This window comes from Leptinotarsa decemlineata, unplaced genomic scaffold, assembly GCF_025532065.1.
Source record: "Leptinotarsa decemlineata unplaced genomic scaffold, Ldec_3_MD MMD2_tig00000251_RagTag_RagTag, whole genome shotgun sequence".
NCBI classification, from domain to species: Eukaryota; Metazoa; Arthropoda; class Insecta; order Coleoptera; family Chrysomelidae; genus Leptinotarsa; species Leptinotarsa decemlineata.
The window spans coordinates 2,461,128-2,478,413 of record NW_027412547.1 but is presented as its reverse complement, the minus strand read 5'-3'; the positions used below and the strand labels follow the sequence as shown (position 1 = coordinate 2,478,413).

The 17,286-nt window shown below is 40.0% G+C and overlaps 1 protein-coding gene across 1 annotated transcript; it reads left to right on the top strand.

The window, feature by feature from the left end:
- The first annotated feature begins 302 nt into the window (after positions 1 to 302).
- LOC111516058 (protein takeout) lies at positions 303 to 13,490 on the top strand. The gene is made up of 5 exons (XM_074173506.1): positions 303 to 531; positions 2,958 to 3,050; positions 3,110 to 3,260; positions 8,212 to 8,348; positions 13,076 to 13,490. Exons 1-5 carry the CDS (start codon positions 477 to 479, stop codon positions 13,375 to 13,377), a joined length of 738 nt encoding a protein of 245 aa, XP_074029607.1. The 5' UTR covers positions 303 to 476; the 3' UTR covers positions 13,378 to 13,490.
- The last annotated feature ends 3,796 nt before the right edge of the window (positions 13,491 to 17,286 follow it).

The window sequence follows — 17,286 nt, the reverse complement described above, 5'->3', positions numbered from 1 at the left end:
CTTTCCTAATGAGGGTATTTACACGTCAGCTACACCTGACGATGCCTTAGATTCTCTACTACCGTCACTCAGTTAGGAAAGTAGACGTATGACTTTTCATGTATGGAATACATTTCCTACCGGTTCCTACCAGACTGTGAATGAAATTTCTATGTTACCCTGTATTTGTGGACTTCAGCAATTTCACAAGGTATTGTTCCATTTCGATAATATTGAAGTGAAAAGTTCAAAGTAGTACCATTACTTGATCGGAAATTACCACTATAAATATCGTGACCGAGAAAAATCTTGAAACTTCATTTATAATTTCTATAAACAAGTGAATCGATTCCAGAAAATAGCATTTCGCTATTCAAACTAATTAACTTGTCGTCGGGCAAAGAGCAGACCAGAGAAGGTTATTAAATATAATTTTCCTTCGGATTTTAGTTAGTTTACTTTCAAACATTGTGAAAAACATTCAGAAAATAAGCGAGATGATAATTCTCACTGTGTTGGCAGTCTTGGGCTCAGCTTCAGGGGTGAAGTTGCGTGAGTATTTGTTTAAATTCTCGTAAAAACAAATTCAAATATGAGTGAAATCAGTGGAGTGTGATATTCGTTAGATTTTCTGATCGTGATTTGCCTTATTTCACCAGAGTCGATATTGCACAGAGGTTAGTATTGCCGATGTTGCTCGTTCATCCAGCATCAGTCGATTCAATCACACACAGACCGGTTTTGAGGTATTACCTCTCATCGGTGATGGAAAAGACCGATCCAAACAGCATATGCCTGGGATTTGATCAATTTCTTTTTATTTCAATTACTTTTTAATATATATATATATATATATATATATATATATATATATATATATATATATATATATATATATATATATATGAATCAACACACCAAAAAGGGGGGCAAACCGCGGACACGTGTTTCTGGCTATTGGCCTCATCAGCGCGGTGCAGCCAAGTGTAAAGATGGGCAACACTTGTTTGCCGAGAACAGGAAACAACACATACGCACGGAGTCAACAACAGAAGCCAACCGCACATTTGTGGTTCCAGTTAGAGGACCTAGAATTCCCAGGCTACATCTAACATAACCACGTAGGCAGCTATAGCTACCTGCGTGACATTTGGGTCCAGGATATAAATACAAATAGAGATTTTATCGAGTGTGAATGATACAAATCAAAAATAAAACAATTGTAAAGATGGGCAATACTTGTTTGCCGAAAGCAGGAAACAACACATACGCACGGAGTCAACAACAGAAGCCAACCGCACATTTGTGGTTCCAGATAGAAGACCTAGAGTTCCCAGGCTGCATTTAAAATAACCACGTAGGCAGGGGGGCAAACCGCGGACACGTGTTTCCGGCTATTGGCCTCATCAGCGCGGTGCAGCCACAAATGTGCGGTTGGCTTCTGTTGTTGACTCCGTGCGTATGTGTTGTTTCCTGCTTTCGGCAAACAAGCGTTGCCCATCTTTACACTTGGCTGCACCGCGCTGATGAGGCCAATAGCCAGAAACACGTGTCCGCGGTTTGCCCCCTGTTTTGAAGTGTTGTGTCCACGAATTGTTTCATTTTTTATTTGTATCATGCACACTCGATAGAATCTCTATTCGTATTTATATCCTGGACCCGGATGTCACGCAGGTAGCTATAGCTGCCTCCGTGGTTATGTTAGATGTAGCCTGGGAATTCTAGGTCTTCTAACTGGAACCACAAATGAGCGGTTGGCTTCTATTGTTGACTTCGTGCGTATGTGTTGTTTCCTGCTTTCGGCAAACAAGTGTTGCCCATCTTTACACTTGGCTGCACCGCGCTGATGAGGCCAATAGCCAGAAACACGTGTCAGCGATTTGCCCCACTTTTTTAAAGTGTTGTGTCCACGAATTATTTCATTTTTGATTTTTATCATGCACACTCGATAAAATCTCTATTTGTTTATATATATATATATATATATATATATATATATATATATATAGAGTAATTCATTTACAATAGTGAGTACTTTGTCACATTATAAATAAAATAATATCAATATGAAAACATTCTGAATAAAAACAAAAATGTATTAATAAAAATTTACATAAGAAAGTCATATATAGGAATATACTATATTTTTTTAAAGGAATCCTTCAATCGTCTTTTGAAAATATTCATCGAACCACTATCTTCAATTTCTTGAGGGAGGTCATTAAAACAATGTACTCCTTAATGAAATAAAGAATTATGTTTACTATTTTTTTTATATTCTTCAACTTTTATATTGTTTCTGTTTCTAGTATTATGCCCATGTATTTCAGCCACATAAGTTAACTTATTCTGTAGATATACAGGTGAATATCTAATTTTGATTTTAAAAATAAAAATTAGTGTTTGGTACTCGAAGAGTTTCATCACTGGTAGCCGTTGAAGAGTTCGCAACATATTTGCTATGGGTGTTATCCTCGAACATTGTGAGATTATTGGCATTGTACGATTCTGCATCTTTTGTAGTTTATTTCTATAATAGATAAGGCAAAATTGTAAAATTAATTTAGGTTGGTATACCTGTATGGTTGGTATGCCTGGATGGTTTACCTGTATGGGTTACCTTTATAGCATAAACAGGATTAGCTCGCACTTGTTCCTAGTTTTAATCTTCCTCTTTGAAGATGATCACTTGGTAATCGAAACACGTGTCGAGGTGTTAAAAATAACGATTTGGTGTTGGGAAAAAACTCAAATAATATTCATAGGTATATTAGTAGAAAATTTTAGTTCAGTTGGTACTTCACCTTTCTCTAAAGAACTGTTGTACAGGGTTTCCGTGGAATGAACTTTCTGAGATGGTTTTTCCAAATATTATCTATAGGGATTTGAATCCAACGTGAATCGTTACTTTTGCAAAAAAAAGAATCGATCACATTTTCAAACTATGTTGTGGTAAATTGAATTTTTTTCATTTTCAGCTGATGGAATTGTGTTATGCCGGAGATCAGATCCAAATTTCTCAGAGTGCGTCAGAGCGAATTTGATGTCAGGTTTACAAAAATTCAAAAATGGTGAGTATGTCGGTGAATAATATAACGACTGGGAGATGAATTCTTCTTGTGACTTTTAGGTTACAAACCTCTGGGTGTGCCTGTTTTGGAACCGTTTTTCATTAAAAAAATGGAAATCAGTCAAGCTCCCACCAAAGCAGTAGCAGTTTCACAGAAGTACACTAACTTGTATGTTCACGGAATGACGAGATCGAACGTCACTAAAATGAAGTAAGAGAATTCAACTTGAGAAAAGTCCATACTATTTTCTGCTATATATACGCAAGAGTCTTGGAACAGTTGAATATTTCCGAGGTCCACAAATCATTTCGTTCAAATTTCGAAAGAATATACCGCATGAATTGAAAGGTTTTAGCTATTTACTTTTCTGTAAAACACCAAAACCTTTATTTTCAATATAAGGTAGTGAATAAAAAATCAATGACCATAAAACCTTCTGGTTCAACGAAAAACTCGACAACTTGCAATTTTTTATTTTCAAACACGCAATATCCAAAATGAATATAAAAGAACATAGAAAATGTCACGACTGAAACGTTTAAAATAAAAAAGTACTGGAACCAACAAAAAATCATGTTTCGTGAAAACTCGACAAATTTTTCTACGTTCATAGACGCCCCGCCCCGTATTCGTATGGAAATTTTTTGGAAGTGGCTTGGCCGCTCCCATCCGCTGGCCCTCATGTAGATTAGGTTAGGTTAGGTCAAAAGCGAGTGGGTCCACTCGACCTTCCACCGTAACCCGCAAGGGTTTATTGTGGCTCACACCTATCCACAAAATTTTTTAGTTTACTCTGTCTATAAAAGTCCCACGAGTGGCTAGAGACAAAGCGATGCTACGACGAGAAGGCACCCGGAATCTCGGAGGTTCCGTAGTGACAGCTGATAGGCTCAGTGTCATTCCTCCTCTCGGTACCGATTCACATACCTCAGGATCAAGCCATCGTTGGGATGTCATCCAGTTAGGGAATAACACATGGGTGATTATGTCATTCCCGTTACCAGCAGGGCTACGTGGAAGCAGGCATCCGACGGCCGGTTTGTTCAACCCCCACATCCAAACCAATATTCTCGCCAAAAACAGCTGACACAGTGGTTCAGGCAGTGGAAGATGAACAAGCAACCTGCAGTAACCTCATCCCCTAGAGAGCGTAACTAAGTTCTGATTGCTGTAGATGCTGATGCTGTAGAACAACAAATGAGCAACTGATTTTTCCCGGGACAACAGCACGTGCTTTTCCTGCATGGTCTTGATCGAGGATTCGTTGTGCCTCAGCCAGCAGCTGCAGCTGACGAGGAAGGATTTGGTCACGTAGTGTCCCTTATTAGCCTCTTTGTTTTGGTACACGTCGCCAAAAAGCTTGTACTGGTTCTCATTCGAAGGCTGTTCCATCGATATCGGTTTCGAATCAATTTTCCAATCGACTTCAAACTCTGATTCCTTGATGATCTTCGTACAACCGACATACTGACGCTTCTCATCGTTTCGAGGTTTAACTCAGTACACTTCGAACTTCACTGTTTGAAAACTCTTTCATTTGAAGAACTGCGTTTATGTAGAATGAACTTCCTGAGATCGTATTGATGAATAGCTGAATATAATTCAGCGTTTCAAATCCAACAATGCAAATTGACAACTGAGATACCGAAATAGAATAAAAAAAAACTTTCGCCTGATTCCTACCAAGTTTATTATTTGTTACGACAGGTTTCGGTTTACTAGACCATTTTCAAGCAACTGATACATCCCCCCTATGCACCCCGGTGTTGGGTACCCTGAGAAAAAATCTTTTACACAATGTTATTGTCTACAGAAGCTAGAATCCCGTCCATTCACCCGCCACTCATCTCTCAGTGGACCTCCACCGGCTGATGGTTACTTCAGCAAGATTCTTTCAGTCGGGAACTGAATTTGTGTCTGAGTATCTGTAAGGAAATATTTATTAATAATATGTATATGCATTTTGATACTTTCCGGAGCCACCTGATAGCGACTCTCGGAGGTGGTCGTTGGTTCTGCTTTATGGGCCTCATGTGTTTATTCTTTTCGCAAAATCTAGGGTCGTCCCTGTTGCTCTGTTATGTAAGCGTCTACGTAGTGAATGTTGAGGTTCAGGTCCCGGTAGATGTATCTGTTAGGCATGCATCTAGGGGCATTTACGGCAGCTCGTAAAGAAGCGTTCATGAACGTCTGAATACTGTGTCTGTATGTCGCTGCGCACTGGCCCCAGGCACTGGAGGCATTCAGAATGATGGGAAGTAGTACGGTCTTGAGATGCAGTTTCACATGGGGACGCATGTGAATCTTGCGTCCTATGGTTTTGTTGGCTCCCACCAGTCCTAGTCTCTGCCGTATGTGTGACCTGAACGTCAGTCCCCTGTGGAGGGTGACTCCTAGGTATCTTGCTTCGTTAGTCCACGGAATCTGTTGTCCAGTTGTTCCAGCCTCCAGATGAACAGTATCGCCTGACTCTTGTCAGGCGATACTGTCAGGTTCCAAAGGTTGGCCTATTCCTCTAATCTGTCCTCTTGTTGTTGCAAATATCTGGTGATTTGCGCGTGGCTGGTAGATCTTGCCAATAGAGCTGTGTCGTCCGCGTATAGCGCCATCTTGTTGACATTGTTTTCTGGCTTGAGCACGTCTGTTGTATATACCGAAAAATGGTGTGGGAAAACAACTGCACCTTGTGGGCACTTCTGCTTCCAGAAGTCGCATGGTAGAGAGTTCGTGTCATTTGTCAGGTCATTTTGGCTAGAAGTTAGAAGAGCCAAACTCTGTCGAACGCCTTGGAGACGTCTAGGAATATCGCTCCGTTGTGCTATCCTTTGCCTAGGTTGAAACATTCAGTCGCATAGTCTACTACCCTCAGGACTTGTAGCTCTGTTGAATGTTCAGATCTGAAACCGAACTGTTCGTCTGGTAAGATTTCCAGTTCCCTGGTTTGGTCCTCTAGTCTTATCAGTATAACTCGTCCTGCCACTTTGCTCAACGGAGGGGTTAAGCTCATTGGCCAATGGTTGTCCGTGAATAAGTGATTCTTCTTTGGCTTTGATTGTGGATGACCGTTGCCTCCTTGAATGGATATGGGAAGTGTTGTAGTTGGAGTTTTGCATTGATGATGTTCGTCATTGCCGCTATACCCTTCTTTGATAGGACCTTCAGTGCTCGGTTTGGGATTTGGTCCGGGCCTGGTGCTTTCCGAGTGGCTAGGCCTCTTACGATGACATTCACTCCCTCGGGAGATGTTGGTGCCAGGGGTTGCGCGTGGCCTCTTCGCTGTCGTCTTATCCTGCGTACCGTCTGTTCGACTTTATTTTCGATTTCTTCTACTTCGTCCATGAAGGAGACATCATTTTTTCTACAGAGCCTTTCGGAATTGTCAGCAAATGCTTCTGGTTTTTCTTGATCCGTATAGATGATTCTAACAACGATTCAAGACGAGTGAATATACACTGAAAAGATCAGGTATTTATCTTGGCTTGATGTGTTAGTTAATTGAAAATAGTCTAATAAACCGGAACCGATCTTAACAAGTGATAACTATATTCAATATGATGCATTTCACTAGCTCGGACTTCCATTGTCTACTATGTAAAATTATTTGAAATCCCTGAAACAACTAAAAAAGAAGAAATGAAAATGAATAGCTGAATATAACAATTGTATAAAGCAAAATAAACCTGAAATGAAATAATAGTGAAATGAAATACATGTAAAATAGAACAATTCAACAAAAATAAATAAAAATGAAGGAATGAAAAAAGAAAATAAGAATAAAAAGTTGAGTCACATTAGTTCACGACGTTTCGATTGTTAGTATCTACAATCGTCTTCGGGTGATGACTGGACTGATTCATCCGAAAGATGACTATTTATAGGTCGTTCGAGTACTTTCACTTATCCCCGCTTTCCATTTTCCGCTTCAGTGGTTCCGTGGGAGGTGACCCTTTGGCGGGAGTTGGCCATTTGATGGGTTTACATATGTTACGTATTTCTACGCTGGCCTGGCTGTTAACGTTGTTGGACAACATGTATGCGGCTTCCTTGCATTTTCTCCTAAACCAATGTTCCTCTCTGTGCAAGATCTCAGCTTGGGACCACTCGATGTTGTGTTGATGGGTCCAAACATGGTCTGCTATTCCTGATTTGCTGGTTATCCCTCGCTGTGTGTGTTTCTTGTGCTCGGCAATGCGAACATTCAATGGCCTCTTAGTTTCACCAATATAGGATTTTCCGCACTCACAGGGTATCCGGTAAATGCAATTCTTGGAATCGCAGTTCGCGTTTGGTGGCCTGGTTTTCGTGAGGCTGCTACGGATAGTGTTACCGGATCTGAAGCAGGTTCTGACGTTGTACTTGAAACCAATTCTTTTTATCCTCTTGGATAATCCTCTTATGTGAGGAAGTGCAAACACTGGTTGTGACAGCTTCTCTTCCTTGCGAGGCTTTCGCTGTCTTTTAGCCAAGGTCTTTTCTACCATCGCTTTGGAGTAGCCATTCCGTTGAAGATCATTTTTGATGATGTCTAGTTCCTTATCGAGACCTTCCTTCGTATTACAGAGCCCAAAAGCACGGTCTAATAGAGTCTTGATGATTCATCTTTTAGTTGATTGATGGTGGTTGGATTCGTGGTTCAGATACTGTCCCGTATGAGTGGGTTTTCGATATACAGATGTTTCCCACTTAGTGTCGGTCCTCTTCACCAAAACGTCTAAGAATGGCAATTCTTTGTTCATTTCCTTCTCCATTGTGAAAGTAATGGAAGGTCTCACGCTGTTAATGTGTTTCAGGAAGGCGTCTAGTTCAGTGTTCCCATGGTTCCATATTATGAAGGTGTCATCAACATATCTCAACCAGACTCGAGATTTCTTGTGGGATTTTTCAATGGTCAGAGTTTCAAACCACTCCATATATTTGTTGGCTATGACTGGTGAAAGTGGCGATCCCATTGGCAGTCCCTCATCTTGTGTAAAGAATTTGTCCTCCAGTTGGAAATAACAGTTTCGTACACAATATGAATTTCTACAAAATAAATAGGTCGTCAATCGAACAAACTGTGAAACCATTGAACTTTTCAATTATTATCAAATTTCTTCATCAAGAAAGTGCAATTTTTATAAAATAATAATGAAAACAGTCAACAAGTCTTTTTGTGTTGCAGATTCACCTTGGAAAAAAATTGTGGTTGGGTTATGGATGTACAATCACCTCAAATAAATTTGATTGGAGATTATGAACTCAGAGGGAAAATTCTGATGTTCCCGTTGAACGCACATGGCCGATGTAATATAACTTTGAGTAAGTATCTCTTTAGCGGAAGTTAAAATATGATGAATCATTATCAACATGATTTTTTTAATGAAAATAATTTGTCGAATATCTATTGTCGACTGTCCAAACTGTCGATTATCTATATTCGACTGTCTGAACTGTAGATTATTTCATTCGATAGTCTGAACTGTCCATTAGCTATACCCAACAATTAACTACATGGGCTGAGCAGTCTCGGGCGTAACACATAGATGGCATTAATTTTATTGCTTTCACCGCGTTTTTAATTAGTGCTAACCTTTAAAAGGAAGCTGTTGGAATTTCATGATACTCCGTTAGTTAGGGAAGCCACAGATTATGCTGTAGACGACCCCTCCCGATATAGAAGGCCCCGACACTTTGTCGAATGAGGCCCTCATGTCTCCCGTTAACGGATGAATAATTTTTCCATCCATCCCACCCCAGCCAGGTAGGGGTATCCCGTGAAGGGCGGCACTGATGTCTAAGGACTTCATGCCGTCATATCATCAGACATGAACCCGTTGGTCCTTCTCGAGACCAACAATCAGCCGAAAGGGTAGGGGAGCTGGACTCCAATCCCGATTGAAACGAAGATGACTTTCCACCTTCATGATACTCTACCCATAAGTTTGTGACTTATTGAGTGACACTACTTTTGTTATGTTCAAAACAATGTATCAAAAACAATTTTGTGTTCCAATTTTCCCCTGATTCTTGATGGAAAAAAATACAGTTCAAGCGAAACAACGGCTTGAAAAGTGTTATAAGGACTCCGCTCCATCAGAAAAAAATATTTAACGTCGCTTTGCTGACTTCAAACGTAGTTGTAGATACACCGATGATACAGAACGTAGTGGACGTCCAAATGAGGTAAGGTTAGGTTAGGTCCGAAGTGAGTGGCTCTATTCAACCCTCCACCGAAACCCGCAAAGGTTTATTGTGGCTCACACCTATTCACACTCAAAACCAAATAAACCCAGCTTTTAACGAAGCCGAATAGTTTTTTGGGAAAGAAAGTTTTGGCTTTCTACTACTCCATCTGATACAAAAAAACGGGATGAGAGAATCTCCCAAATAGTTTGTATGGTGAGTGGTCTTTCAGGTCAGATGGTAAGAGTACGGCTCTGCTCTGGTTTTGATGAATCATCCCTTGAGCGCAAACGTTTGCTAACCTGCTCATGGGGGGTTTGTACTTCCACCTGAGACAGATTCTGCGAACGCCACTCAAGAATTTGGTGCAAAGCGGTTTTATAAGGTAGCCCGCTCTTGAGGAGACGACTTAGTCGTTTCCTGGCTGCACCAACAAACCTTTTTCTGAGGTTCAGTTGTTGGATCAGGAGTTGGAGAGTTGAGAAGCTCTCGCTCCTGAACTAAATTTACAGGGAGGTCAGATGGAGTCGTAAACTCGACATCTATCTCCTCTGTAGACTCCCTCTTGAACTAAATTCAAAGGGAGGTCCGTTGGAGTCGTAAACAAGACATCCATCTCCTCTGTAGACTTGCTCCTGAACCAAATTTACAGGGTGGTCAGTCAGAGTCGTAAACTCGACATCTGTGTCCTCTGTAGAATCGCTCCTAAATTAAATTTACAGGGAGGTCAGTTGGAGTCGTAAACTCGAGATCCATCTCCAGAGCCGGATTAACCTCAAGACAGAGTAGGCAACTGCCTAGATGCCCAGAATCGACAGGGACCCACTGGACATTCATCTCCTCTGTAGACTTGCTCCTGAACAAAATTTGCAGGGAGGTTAGTTGGAGTCGTAAACTCGAGATCCATTTCCTCTGTAGACTCAGATTCAGAAATAGTGTTCAAGTTTACTCTGTTCATAAAAGTCCCACGAGTAGCTAAGGAAAGAAGGTCAATCACGCCAGAACCCCGCATTACCGTGACAAGGCGATGCTACGACGAGAGGGCGCCCGGTATTTCAAAGGTTCCGTAGAGACAGCTCAGTGTCATTCATCCTAGAATTCATCTTAGAATTTGGCCATCATTGGGATGCCATTCAGTTAGAGAATAACAGAACCACAAGTGATTCTGTCTTCTCCGTATCCAGCGGGGCTACGTGGGAGCAGGCATCCGATGGCCGGTTTGCTCAACCCCCACACCCCAAGCCAATGCACTCGCCGAAAACAGTATGCACGGTGGTTCAGGCAGTGAAAGATGAACAAAGACAGCCAACTCGCCTCCAAATGAGGCATAATAGAAGTAGTAGAAGGTCCAGTGAAAATAACTGCATATGTGGATGATCTAGCTATATTCTATTCGTATTCAGTCACTTCTGATGCTGAGGAGAAACTTCAGAACAGCATAAATGAGCTTCACAACAGAGCACACAGTACAGGTCTCAAATTATCAGCAAGCAGAACAAAGGCGATTCACTTCTGTAGAAAGCGAAAACTTCATAATAAGTCCAACTTCAACATGAATGGAACACCTATACAGTTTGAAAACAAAATAAAAGTCTTGGGGATGATATTTGACTCTAAACTGAATTGGGGAGATAATTTGATGAAAAGAAACCAGAAACCATTGAATATCATAAAAGCTCTTGCAGGAATCAAATGGGGAGCAGACCATGAAATTCTGCTGAATATTTCTCGCAGCCTTATTCTCTCTCGAATGGAATATGGAAGTGTAGTATACTCCTCGGCCAGACCAACACGATTGAAAACTTTGAATAAACTTCAAAATAATCATCTGAGACTGATAACGGGATGTTTCATAACGAGTCCTGTGATATCACTCTGCAGTGAGACTGCTTCCCCTCCTCTTGAATTTCGAAGAAAAAGACTTCTTGCAAACTATGCTGTGAAAATATACTGTCAACCTAACCACCCTAATTATGATTTCTTCTTCAATGACAAAATCCATGATTTATTCCTACAAAAACCAACGGCAACCAGACCAACAGGTACACGCATAAAAGAACAACGTATTATCCCAGATTCGAGAGTTTTCACGCTCGCTCTCCCGGAGTTCCCTCCATGGAAACTGGCTGATATATATTGCAATGTTTCGGGAAGTGAAATGAAAACGTCAGAATCGAATTCACAATAACACAAACTGAACTATTACAATAACATCAGTGAGTTTTCAAACTACTGCAAAATATATACTGATGGATCAAAGACCGAGTATGGGGTGGGATGTACATTCCTTGTAGATGGACACCTCCATAGCTGGTCGATGCACTCAACAACCAGCGTTTACACAGCAGAATTATACGCTCCATAAGATCATTCCAAAATAAATGTACTCTTGACCCCCTTGTAAGGATTATTCTTATCAGAATTCATATTATGAAGGAAAGCGGTAGAACTGTCAGCTTCATGTGGGTGCCTAGTCATTGTGGCATAAAGAACAACGAGGATGTGGATAACGCAGCTAGAATCATTGCTGACTCTAACGAATATGAAGATGTACCACTCCACTTAGAAGATCTGAAAAATTTTAATAAAACCAAAGGAATATCTGACTGGCAGACTCTTTGAAATGAAATTGATTCGAAACTGAAATGCTCGAAACCAAGTGTGAATAAGCGAATCTCACCACTGAAATTGACCAGGAAAAAACAAGTTGTTCTCACGCATCTGCGAATCGGCCATACAAAGATAACACACCTTCACTTGCTCCTAGGTGAACAACAACCTCTATGTACTACATGCCAAACAGTACTAACGGTACAACATATACTTGTAGAATGTCCAAAATATGAAGAAACCAGGAGACAACATAATATAACTGGTGCAATGAAAAAAATTCTATGTGATGATAGACGAACGTTGAGCAACGTGATGGTATTTTTGAAAGCCGCAAATATAATAGATGAAATTTGAAAAACAAACAACAAGTCCGCGGCTAATAACCTAGCAGTTGATGCCGCAAAAAAAACACCAGAAAACAAAAAAATCCACAAATCGTTTTGAATGATCGTAAAGTGAGATTGCGTTAGTTGTAAAAATATCATAAGAACGTGTTGGCTTTACATTGCATAACATAAGGAAGCTCTGTTCAAAGTGGGTGCCGCGCGAACTCACTGTTGACCAAAACCAAGAACGTCTTGATGATTCTGAGCAGTGTTTGGTCATGTTTAGACATAACAAAGCGAAAGTTTTGCTTGATATATGACAATTAATGAAAAATAGATCCATCACTTCACTCCGGAATCAAAACGATCATCTGACTGGAGAGCAACTGGTGAACCTAGTCCAAAGTGCCCGAAAGCACAGCAATCGGCTGGAGAGGTTATGGCCTTGGTACTTTGGAATGTGCGTAGTAAACTATCCATCGACTACCTTGAGAAGGGAAATATCATCAACAGTGAATATTATATAGCGATATTGGAGAGCTCGAAGGCCGAAATTGCGGAAATACGACCCCATTTGAAGTAAAGTTAAGTGCTGCTTCATCAAGACAGTGTCACAAATCGATGAAACTCACTCCCGATTGAAGATGTTATTGCTGAAACTGGGGCAGAAGATAAATAGTTCATCAAAGATGGTATTGAAATGTTGAAACGGCGCTGGAATGAATGTATGGCTCCTGGTGGAGTTCACGTTGAAGAATGAAGCCAATTTTGAACCAAAACACGCGTTTTCTTTCTTAGGCCCGGGACTCTTCAGTCCAGGTTATACTGTCGATTATTGATAATCAACTGTTTGAACTGTCGATTATGAAACTAATTCTCCGCACCACCTTATACTACAGTCATTGCTCATCTTTTTTTTTTCAGCAAATTTACATCACCGTCAGATAATGAAATGTGAACAGTACAAGAAGAATGATAAAACCTATTTGAAATTCGCGAACTACACCATTGAGATGAATCCTGAATCTATACATTACGATTTTTCCAACATTTTTCCTGCCAACAAACAAATTCAAGCAGAAATTAGAAAAATGGTGAACGAAAACTCTTTGGTATTATTCAATGATGTCAGGGTGGGATTCCAGGAAGCTTTCTCCATTTTTCACATGGATATAGCGAATTTGGTGTTTTCTAAGATACCAATGGATGATGTGTTCACTCCTTAGATTGCTAACGACAGAGAAAATGCAGATTTTCTTGGAAATGTAGTGTAGTTGTGATGATGAAATGTTATTTATTCTCAAAAAGATTAAAAAAAATACAGGGTGTTTACCAATAATACCGATGATTTCTAGATTACTTTCGAGCATATTATCAAACTTTCAAACTATTGAGCATAGCGTTCCGCAAGGGTCTGTTAAAGGGCCGCTCTTATTTGTCATTTATGTGAATGTCTTGTGCAAATATATGATGCCGTTCAAATCGGTCCTCTTCGCGGAAGACACCACTTTCATTCTGTCGGATAAAAATAATGATGTGTTACAGTCTCAACTCGACGAGGTATCTAATAGTGCTATTCAGTGGTTTCTATCTAATCTAATATTCCAAGAATATTTTATGAATATTTGGGATATATACGTGGTGCATACGTGATATATGGGATGCATGAAACAAAGGAAAGACAAAAATTATCCAATGTGCATAACAAACTACTTTTTGACGAAAGCCAAAATGAATTGAGCACACGTGATCATGGTTCATTAATAAACCGAAACGTTGAATTAAATTAAAAAGTTTTGAACTATTATTGCTCCTATCTCCAGCATGTTCATCCTTGAAAATCTAAAATTAGTTCACCAAAACAACTCAATAAATGTTTCCTATATTCAAATTTGTTCGGTGAATATTCATTATATATTATGTTTTTCACAGTGGGGAATGGGAAAAAATACCAGCGTGGTTCTAACAGAACTGGCTGGTATCTCAATTGCCACAAAAGGAATATCCAGGAAAGGAATTTCTGGCAATAAAATAACAATCTGGACTGATAGCAGACAATCCCTATTAGCCGTATTATCTCAGGGCTAGCACTCAAGTGCCACCAAGACTCAGCCAAAGCCTCGGTAGATAATAACATTATCCTGAGGTGGGTTAAAGACCACGACAGGAGTGAAGGTAATCGCCTGTCCACCTTCCTGGAAAGGACAGGATGGATGATGACCTAGGAGGACAACTCTTTGGGAGGATGTACAATGGATCACATGTGGCCTAAGGGCTGGGACTCTCCCTACTCTACAAATGCAGATTATGTTTTTCAAAAGATGAAAATACTGAAAGTACAACTATCAGCCCATGATCAACCTTATGTGATCTACTTTTTCATTGGTATCATAAGGTCAGAATCGAATTGGAAATACTTTTCATTTAAAGGTTATGTCACCAAGGAAATTTATTACTTCATATAAATATTTTGCAACATCTTTTATGAGACCACTCTCCTACGTCTCTTGAAAAAACAGTGAAAAAACAAATGTTTTCGCAACTGTGAAACAAATGTGAGACTACACGTCTCTCCATTTACACCACTGGAGAATTTGAAATATACCGAAGATATGGTGTCCTACATTTCTTGGCAGTTGACAGGGATGAAGAAAATTTAAATGGACTTCGTATTTTTGATACTCAATACATATTAATTCTTCACGAACTCAATAATATTTTCTGGGATTATTGAATTTGTCAATGAAATGAACAATGAAAATAGTAGCAACTTCCGTGGTATCTGTCAATTCGCCATTACTTTCAGGAGTTATGGAGAATAGAACTTTCATTCTTCTGTCCAAATTATTGTCGATTACGTTTTTATATTTCTGGAAAAGTATCGTGAAATCAATGATCATTATCAGACGATTATTTTCCATGGAACCCATCATTATGTGTAATCTGAGAGTAATCCAGATTCAGTGAAATTGGGGGTTTGAAAAGTTGAATAAGCTTCCTCTGATCGTTGAAAATATGATAATTGATAAACTTACATATAGCTGATCAAAAAATACACAGCCGAACTTTTATTTGTACCGACGTATCTCAGTGCCTACAGTTAGTAAAAAAATGGAAAAGTTTCTCAGAAAAATAACACCAAAAGATTACTTTTCATTCCACTTGATGTGTCTCAAACTATTGGGAATGATGCCTCCAAAGAAGAACAAACTCACAAAAATTATATACTGGATGTTTGCAGTTCCTCATTTTTCGATAGTTTGTTCCCCAGTATTATTCGAATTGACCAATGTTATTGTCAGCCACGATAAATACGAGAGAAAAATTTTGACTGTTGGAATGTTGTGCATGCATATTGAGGCAGTGGGTAAGTTTACTTTTTTTAACTCCGAAAATAAAAATAAATCATTTCACAAAGCGTTATTCAGTTGAAAAACTCAACATTCGAAATGGAAATATGTTTTCTTAGATTCAATTTTTTTATCAAGAAACAATTCGAAACCTATTTTTTTTTCAACCCGGAATGAACTCTAGATGAAAAATTCCAATTAGAATTTTATATACTCATTCAGCTACATTGGGCTAGCTATCGGGCGCGTTACCAGGTGGCGGATAGAGGGTCGGCTAAGGGACTGGAGGCCTGCCCGGGAAGCAAATGTGGTCTTACGGACGGGATCGCCGGACTCCTGGTCAGTGGCAGAAATAAGTAGGGTGAGGGGAACTAAAACCCTCAAAAGCATTTGCAAAAAATGTCACCGTGGACCAGCCTACCCAAGCTAAGGTGTAAGGAACCATGCCGACAGCTGAATGACCGCAGGGTGATATGTGGTCACAAACAATCTCCTTGGGGTACTGGACGAAACCTCATTGTAATCAGCCTACCTCTGGTAATGCGGGGCTCTGCCAGAGGTGACCATCTCTTCCCTTGCTACTCGTGTGAACACACATGAATCAAACAAACACGAAAACAAAAACAAAAAAAATAAAAACCAATTCCAAGGCTGGACAGAAGTGCTCACCTCAATCTAAGACGGTGACTGGGGATGAACAGAAATGTCCACCTCAATCTACCGCTTCGAATGAGGCTGTACATAGCAGATCACCTCCAACAGCAAGGGCACTTCCTGCGGCGGGCGCCAAGAGCTGAGCCTTGAATAAAGAAAAAGAACCGGCTGCCCCTGCAGGAACGCTCCCCCACTTGTTACCTCCACGGAGGGAACCCCAAGAAGGTTGAAGAAGCCGCGCAACGACAGTAATATCGCTGCACTTTCCAAAACCTTCTCGGAGGCCACCGTGAGACACCTCAAGGTTGCCAAAGAGAGTGTGTGTTCGGCGAGTCTTGGCCTACACCTGCCAATATGAAGGAGATGTCTCCTAGTGACCTGTTTACCTTCCTGGAAAGGACAGGATGGACGATGACCTAGGAGAAAAACTTCTCGGTAGGATGTACAATGGGTCGCATGTGGCCTAAATGCTGTAATATTCTTAGAATGTGTCAAAGGTTCGCCAGGGGCACTTCCAGGGAATATTCTCCAGAAGATGTATATATCCATGGCATATTTATAGCATGATACAATATCCTTAAATGTATATTCATGAAATATTCCTGGAATATCTATTGCTATGTTGGCATATCGGCCTGTTCGATTTACTTTTTTTTTTTCGATAGAAAACAAGCCTGGATATCTTCCATTCTTTTGGGGAATTGCCCTTTTGTTGATAATTGGTTCATTATCCTCAGACATTGTTCCGGGTGTGCCTTAACGACAACTTTGATGACTTCCGCTGGGAATTCATCAGGACCGGGGTCTTTGTTTGGTTTCCATGAGTCCATCCATTGGATGAACAATGGATGAACCAACGGGTAGTAAGCTAAAAACCATGCTTTTAAAGCGAACTAAAAAGTTGAAAATAAAAAAAAGCTTGAAACAATAACGATTGAAAAATGCTAGTATTATTGTGAAAAAAGCGTGAATGCTTTGTGTCATATTTTTTGTATATCACGAACCCGTCGCTTTTTTCATAATAATACTAGTATTTCTTCGTTCGTTATTGTTTCAAGCTTATTAAAAAAAATATTTTTAACTTTTCAGTTCGATGTTCTTTAAAAGCTTGTTTTTTTAGTTTTTTAAACT